This window comes from Phymastichus coffea, unplaced genomic scaffold (assembly GCF_024137745.1).
Source record: "Phymastichus coffea isolate CEN01 unplaced genomic scaffold, Cenicafe_Pcof_1.1 PCOF00207, whole genome shotgun sequence".
NCBI lineage: Eukaryota > Metazoa > Arthropoda > Insecta > Hymenoptera > Eulophidae > Phymastichus > Phymastichus coffea.
In genome coordinates this window covers 3,381-11,104 of record NW_026707018.1, presented here as the reverse complement: position 1 = coordinate 11,104, position 7,724 = coordinate 3,381, and the positions used below count along the sequence as shown (strand labels likewise).

At 40.4% G+C, this 7,724-nt stretch overlaps 1 protein-coding gene across 1 annotated transcript; it reads left to right on the top strand.

Annotated features, from left to right (window-relative positions):
• The first annotated feature begins 325 nt into the window (after positions 1–325).
• On the top strand, positions 326–6,337 carry LOC131673964 (mucin-5AC-like). Its single transcript, XM_058952371.1, has 2 exons — positions 326–433; positions 3,021–6,337. Exon 2 carries the CDS (start codon positions 3,021–3,023, stop codon positions 5,838–5,840), a length of 2,820 nt encoding a protein of 939 aa, XP_058808354.1. The 5' UTR covers positions 326–433; the 3' UTR covers positions 5,841–6,337.
• Positions 6,338–7,724: the final 1,387 nt, after the last annotated feature.

The following is a 7,724-nucleotide window of genomic DNA, read 5'->3' as shown; positions in this document are numbered from 1 at the left end:
CCATAGTGCGACCTTCCAGCTATAACTCTTTATGGTTATTTTCTTATTTTTAGATTATCCTAAAATTTCATTAAGAAATTTAGTTTTAATTAGCATGAAAGTAATTACAAATTAAGTTGCACGTGTTATTGCCTATGCCGTAATTCTCTAATCTTATAATAAGATTATGATAACGAAAAACAAAATTCTGTAAACTATCTACATTTTAATGAGTTAAATATAGAGCACGTTAACGGGATTGTGCTAATTTAACAATGGATTACTTAAACGGATTAACGTTTAATCTAGTCCCGTCTGACAAACGTCAGGATATAAAGGATACGAAGTCAATTCACTTCATCAGTAAATATTTCCAAATTTGAGCCTTAGCATCAGTCTTCTGACCTAGATTATTTGTGAACTTTGGCGATCAATTGACTACAGTTTTGTCAAAGTAAGTTTTTCGTACATTCAATCATTGTGCTAAAAATTTGTAAGCGTCGAAAGTTAGTAAAAAATGACGTTATTGGTGAAAATCTCGAGATTTTATTTAAACTGACTAACTTTATATTGAGAGGTACAATCTTCGTTAAAGTAACCTCATTTGCATGTGAATAAAATAAAGGAACAAAAAAAAAGCGAAGAAACTATTGTCTGAGTCTTTTATAGTGGTTGGTAACCAAGGTAACAACGAATTTGGTAACAAAGGAAAATCAGTCAAATTGAAATTCGCTTGTTAAGCAATGAGCTTGTCTTTTTTTTAACGATCGCTACAAATAGATTGAAATAAATATTATTTAGTTTCATAACATTCTTCTTATCTAGAAAATTTCAATTTTGTATTTATATTCTCCTGATTCTCCTACTCTCTTATCTTGAAAAATGATGAGTCGCCGACATCCAGCCCTGTGATTGATTGATGTTAAAAAAGAGTACAAAATTTTGGATTTTTGTATACTTAGAAAAATTTTTATTATATATCAAGAAGTGTGAGATTTATATTTCAGCAGTAAATTTAATTTATAAATAATTAACTTGAATAATAATTTGTAAGAATGGAAATATGCCATTAATAAATTATTTTGAGAACATAAGACGTTGTTTTGAAATTATCAGTGCAAATCGTTAATTTTATAACCACCTGTGATACTGAAATTAATATTGTCGTGTTAAAATTTGGCAGAAAGAGAAAAAAATGAATGGAATAGAATAAAGGAGAGTACACTTTCATATTAAAAAGTACGTGATTAACGGAAATTGATTAGTAGAATGTTAAACTCGTTAAATTTGAAGAATATTCATTATTGTTTCCATAAAGGCAACTAACAGCACATTATATTAAATGTATTACTATCATTCGAATATAAGATTGGAGCCATGATCACTACTATTGAGTATGTAAAGTTTAGTATTGTATAAAAATGTAAAGCTTTATCGATCGTAGGTTGAATTAATTTTTTGGATAATTTTTCCGATATATCCTAAAATGAGTAAAAGTTCATCGGTTTCTGTGAAAATATAGGTACAAATTCTATTTTTATTCATCAATGAATATTGATAGATGTAGTCTATTTTAAACAGCATGATGTATTTGTGTTCATTACAATTCCTATGTTTTCATTTAAAAGGTGCAAATAATGTTAATAAATAACAGAAAAAAACATCAAAAAAATGAGCCCATGAAGCGCGCTAAATAACACTAGTACACATTAATACAGAATATATTAATCAGTAAAAAGACATAATGCATAAGTTAATATAAGTATATGTAACATTTCTTTCATTAAAATTACTAATTATTATCAATTCAAATAAAATACTCAAATTTCATAGCAATTAAATTAATTATATCAGTACTACCAGCCAAACCGTCCACAATCAAGTCTCTATACTTGAATTACCTTGTGGTCTCATCTTTTATCGATTATTCGTATCATTATAGATAGAATTCTACGCCACAAAGGTAAACCTTTCATGTCGCAACCTCATCGCAGTTTCATTATAACTGTATGATATTATTGTTAATAATATTTTCATTAACTTATTACTTGGCCATGTAACCGTACCATTTTCAGTGCGTAATATGACTATTCTAATTCTTCCATCGGGAACTCAAAATACATGTGACTACACCCTTTATACAGCAATTCAACTTTTGGAAATTCACGACAATTTGGAAGCGAGTGATTTTTTGATTAGCAACGGAAGGAATAAAAGTTTGACTTTAATTTTTTTGCTTGTGGTTGATTGTTTGTATTATTATCGTTCGTTTCTAAAATCAGAACATCCTTCGGACGCTCGCGAGCATCTTTTGGAATATCTTGATTTTGTAAGTCAGATATTTTTATTGGAATCAATCAAGCGTTAATTCTTAAGTTCGCTTCTCAGAATATGAATTGCGTTAGTTTTTTTAAATTAGTTTTTGCTTTTGCTCGCTGAAGAACTACATTTTGTATAAAAAGCAAGAATTGAATGAAAAATTTTACCATTTAAATGATCTATTAAATTAGAATTATGTAAATTGCCAAAACTATGATCCACAATTTTTATGGCAGAAAAAGTATTTTTCAAATTTGTCGCAATTTATACTATTCGAGACTCATCCTCGATCAAGTTTGGAGTATTATTTCCGAAGATAATTTTAATGATAATTAAGAATTACCGAATCTCATTTCCAGAGTTTGTATAAAATATTTTTAATTCTGATATAACAAAAATAACGATTTTTTAGGCTGTCATCGTAGGCTTTGTCTTTTAATACTTAAAAAAAATGCAACAGATTTTTTTTGTCAGAAAAGTTTCATGTTATGGCTAACATTTTAAAAGAATTTTTAAATCTGAAACATTTAAATAGATCTTTGAATGTTGACAATGATTTAGCTGTTGATATTTTGCTAAAAAAGGGTGAACTTTCCGTGATTGTCAATGAGTTACAAGAAAGGATAGAATTTTGAGTGGGTCAAATTTAGCCTAATTTTATCCTGAAGTACTGTACTGTAAACGTCGTTAAAATAGTCGAATTAATCTTTTTATTCCTCTAGATGTCCTCATCCGACAATTCATCGCACAGTGACGTATTAAGTTATGATGATTTGGGAGCTGTGAGAGCAACCGCAATAAGATGGGGGCATGAGTGGCACTGTGTACGAGCTGCAGCAACAACAGCGACGTGGCCCGGACCAAGAATCAGAGCGAATGTATCAACAGTGTCAACAACAGCACATGTAGGAGAGACGATGCGACCCCGAGCGGCATCTGAAGTAATCGTGACAAAAGCATTATCAGCAGCAAGTCTAGAAACAACGATGCAACCTCGAACAGGCGCAGGAGCAGCCACGGCAACAGCGTCATCAGCAGTATGTCTAGCATCGACGTCGCGACCCTCAGAAGTGGCCGAAGCAACCGTGCCAACACCGTCATCAGCATCGACGATGCATCCCACAGCCGGAGGCGGAGCAGCCACGGCAACAGCGTCGTCAGCAGTAGGTCTAACATCGCCTACGCGACCCTCAGCAGTAGTCAAATCATTCGTGTTATCACCGTCAACAACAGAACGCTTACAACGACGACGACGTAACATCCTCGACAGCAATACGTCGAGCAACGATGTCAAAAGTGTAATAATCATCGGGGCTCCGATAATACGGCCCTCAGCAAGAACCGGACCAGCCGCGGCAACAGATTCATCAGCAGCATCTTTACGACAACGAGACAATAGTGACGCCAGCGGTCCGTTGAGCAATGATGACACTGCACTGAACAGGTCCCGGAACGACCATGTCAAAAGCGTCATCACGATCACGTCTCCGACAATGCTGCCCTCAGTAAGAACTAGTGCAGCCGCGACAACAGAGTCATCAACAGTACGTCTAGCATCGGCGACGCGACCCTCAGCAGTAGCCGGAGTAACCGTGCCATCACCATCATCATCAGCACGTTTAGGACGACGAGGTAATAGTGTCGCCAGCGATACGTCGAGCAACGATAACACAGCTCCGACCTGGATCTGGAGCGACAATGACAAAAGCGTCTTCGCCATCACGTCTCCGAAAATACGGCCCTCAGCAAGAGCCGGACCAGCCGCGGCAACAGAGTTATCAGCGGCATCTTTACGACAACGAGACAATAGTGACGCCAGCGGTCCGTTGAGCAACGATGACACTGCACTGAACAGGATCCGGAACGACCATGTCAAAAGCGACATCACGATCACGTCTCCGACAATGCTGCCCTCAGTAAGAACTAGTGCAGCTGCGACAACAGAGTCATCAGCAGTACGTCTAGCATCGACGACGCGACTCTCAGCAGGAACCGGAGCAACGATCTCATCACCATCATCAGCAGCACGTTTAGGACGACGAGGCAATAGTGTCGCCAGCGATACGTCGAGCAACGATAACACAGCTCCGACCTGGATCTGGAGCGACAATGACAAAAGCGTCTTCGCCATCGCGTCTCCGACAATACGTCCCTCAACAAGAAAAGAAGCAGCCACGGCAACAGAGTCATCAACAGTACGTCTAGCATCGACGATGCGACCCTCAGCAGGAGCCGGAGTAACCGTGCCATCATCATCATCAGCAGCATGTTTAGGTCAACGAGGCAATAGCGTCGCTAGCGATATATCAAGCAACGATGATGCTGTCCCGACCAGGATCCGGAGTGACCGTGTCAACAGCGTTATCAGCATTACGTCTCCAACAATACGTCCCTCAGCAGTGGCCAGAACAGCGACGATAACAATGCCATCAGTAGCACGTCTGGCATCGACGACGCGACCCTCAGTAGCCGGGGCAACCTCGGCAACAGCGGTATCAGCAGTGCGTGTAGCATCGACAATGCGGCCCTCAGCAATAGCCAGAGCAGCCGCAGCAACAACGCCATCAGCAGTACTTCTACCACCGACAATGCGGCCCTCAGCAGAAAATAGAACAGCCGCGGGAATAGCGATATCAGCAGCACGTCAGGCATCGACGGCGCGACTCTCACTGGTAACCGGAGCGACTGCGTTAACAACTTTATCAGCAACACGTCTACGACGACGAGGCAACAGCGTTGCTAGCGATACTTCGAGTAACGATGACGTAGCCCCGAATAAGATTAGGAGCAACCGCCTTAATAGCGTCATCAGCATCACGTCGCCGATGACGCGGACCTCAACAGATGCCGAAGTAGCCACACCACCAGTGCCATCAGCAGCATTTCTAGCAGCGACAACGCGGCTCCCAGCAGTAGCAGGAGCAGCCGCGGTAACGTCATCAGCAGCACGTCTAGCATCGATAACGCGTTCATCAGCAGAAGCCGGAGCAGCAGCGCCAACAACGTCATCAGCAGCACGTCTATCACTGACAAAACGGCCCTCTGCAGTAGCCGTAGCAGCCAGGGCAACAGCATCATCAACAGGACGTGTAGCACTGACGACGCGGTCCTCAGTAGGAGCCGGAGCAGCAGCGGCGACAACGTCATCAGCAGCACGTTTAGCACCTACGACGCGATCCTCAGCAGCAGCAGGAGCAACTACGACAACAGCATCGCCAACAGGAGGTCGAGCAAGGACGAGACTGTCCCTTGTAGGCGCCGAAGCAGCCGCAGCAACATCGTCGCTAGCCATACGTCAATCAGCGACAACGCTGCTCCTTGTGGGGGCTGAAGCAGTAGCGTCAAGAATGATGTCAGTGGAGCCTTCAGCAACGACAACACGGCCCCAAGCAGGAGATGGAATAGCTGCTCTAACATCGTCGCCAGCGATTCATCGAGCAGCGACGACCATGATACTAGTAGGAGCTGGAGTAGTCGCGTCAACAGTGTTGTCAGATACAACTTCTTATTACAGCCCTTCTGATGATATTTCTCAGCCGTGACTGTACGATCTACATCTCCATGAATAATGATATTTCGGTCTCGGGCATCAGCAGGAATGGCTATGACAACTGCATTGTTGGCGACTCAACGTGGACCGCTACGTCGCCTGTAAATGGGAGCAGCGGTTGCGTTGGCGACATGGTTGTCCTCAGTCGTATGAATACGATCACCACGAATAGGGCGTTGGATAGCCATGGCTTTATTTTCATCTTCACCTAGTTCCATCATCCGTCTTGCTTGTCCAATTTTTCGATTCTGACATCGTGGAAACTTACTTTCACACTTTGGCTTCTTGTTTGAATCATTTTCGTCGCCAAATATTTCATAATCTTCTTTCCTTGAAATTTACTTTTTTATAAGTTTCGGTAGGAAATTTAAATATCAAAAGTTTGTAAAAAGCGATCTTAGGATGAAAAATTTAGGAGGAATAACTCTACTGTGTAAATAAATATTACAACGTTATTTCCTTAGACGAATACATCTGTTATATAAGTTATCAATAGCCGATTTAATTTCCATATCTACAACTACAGATAGATTTGAATTTTCATATGAAATAAGTGTATTTTCTGTAGCATTTAAACGGGCGTGATCGCCTTAGTTTTTCCGATTCCAAAAGGAGCCTATCAATTTCGAGAAAAATAATCTGTGAACAATTCGATTCTCTATAAGCATCTCGGAAAACGTGCTAAAAAAGCTGGAGAGAAAAGTAATGATTCAATGGAGCTAATCGAAACACGACTAAAAAGTTACTTCCTCAATGGAGTAACTGAGCTAACACCTTTTATCTAGCGCCTCTGTCGATAGCAACAAGAGTTAGGGAGGGAGAGAGAGAGAGGGGAAGAGAGAGAGAGAGAGAGAGAGAGAGAGAGAGAGAAGCATTGACCTGTACGCGTCGAACAAATTAAACGTTCGCTCTCAATAAGAAGTGAAAAACTTCAAGTTCTTTGCGCAGCAACGGCGGTGACGCTTTCTTTTGTCACGGTGACAATGTTCAAGCTGTTTTCCTTCCCAAATGACTTCTCCTCGTTCGAGCCAAGATCCAATTACGATCGAGAGACCTTCGCGGCGCTTGGTGATAATTAACATTGCTAGTGAGTGGCTTTCGAAGCCGAGTTCGATCTCTCTTGGAAAGGATTGGGATAAGGAGGGTTGGAGTGCAAAGTTCAATGATTTAACAATGATCTTTGAAATTTGAATTTCTCGACTATCTTCGTGAAATTTCGGCCTCTTTATTAATTTGATCTTTTAGCCATTTTGAATAATCATCTAACTAGAACTTAAAATAATTCTTCCATTATCTCAATGCATCTTCAAATTGATCGATCAAAGAATTCAATGGAATCTCTCATTCTTTCTCACTCTTTCTCGCTCTCTCTCTCTCTCTCTCTCTCTCTCTCAGCGTAATTGGCATATCAGTTGTAATCGAATTAGATATTGGACGCTGTCGTAGACATTATATCTAAAGGACCTGCGGAAATTGCTATCGATGCACGACAATGCGAGTGAGAGAGAGAGAGAGAGAGAGAGAGAGAGAGAGAGAGAGAGACAGACTAAGAAAGAAATTACATTGCGAGAGAGAGAACAGTGGGCACTTGAATGCTTGTATGTATTTCTAAGGCGCTGCGCGTCGTAATTAAATGGAGCGAAAACTTTATTCTGATTCAATTTTCGTCTGCCTTCTATTTCAGCTGAGTTCTTTTATTCTCATGCAGTTTTATCGATTTTTCTCGCTTATAGAGACTATAAGCTTAAACATTAGGATTAGAAAACTTTTTCGGGCAGATATTATTCTAACGATAACACAAATGCGAAATAGATCCGCATAAATCAATACATGCACCATCGTAACAACCGCACAACCATATGAACACAACAATTAA

What these genes read in the sequence shown, in the direction of transcription:
- LOC131673964 (XM_058952371.1), top strand. Translation starts at nt 3,021, where the DNA reads ATGTCCTCATCCGACAATTCATCGCACAGTGACGTATTAAGTTATGAT.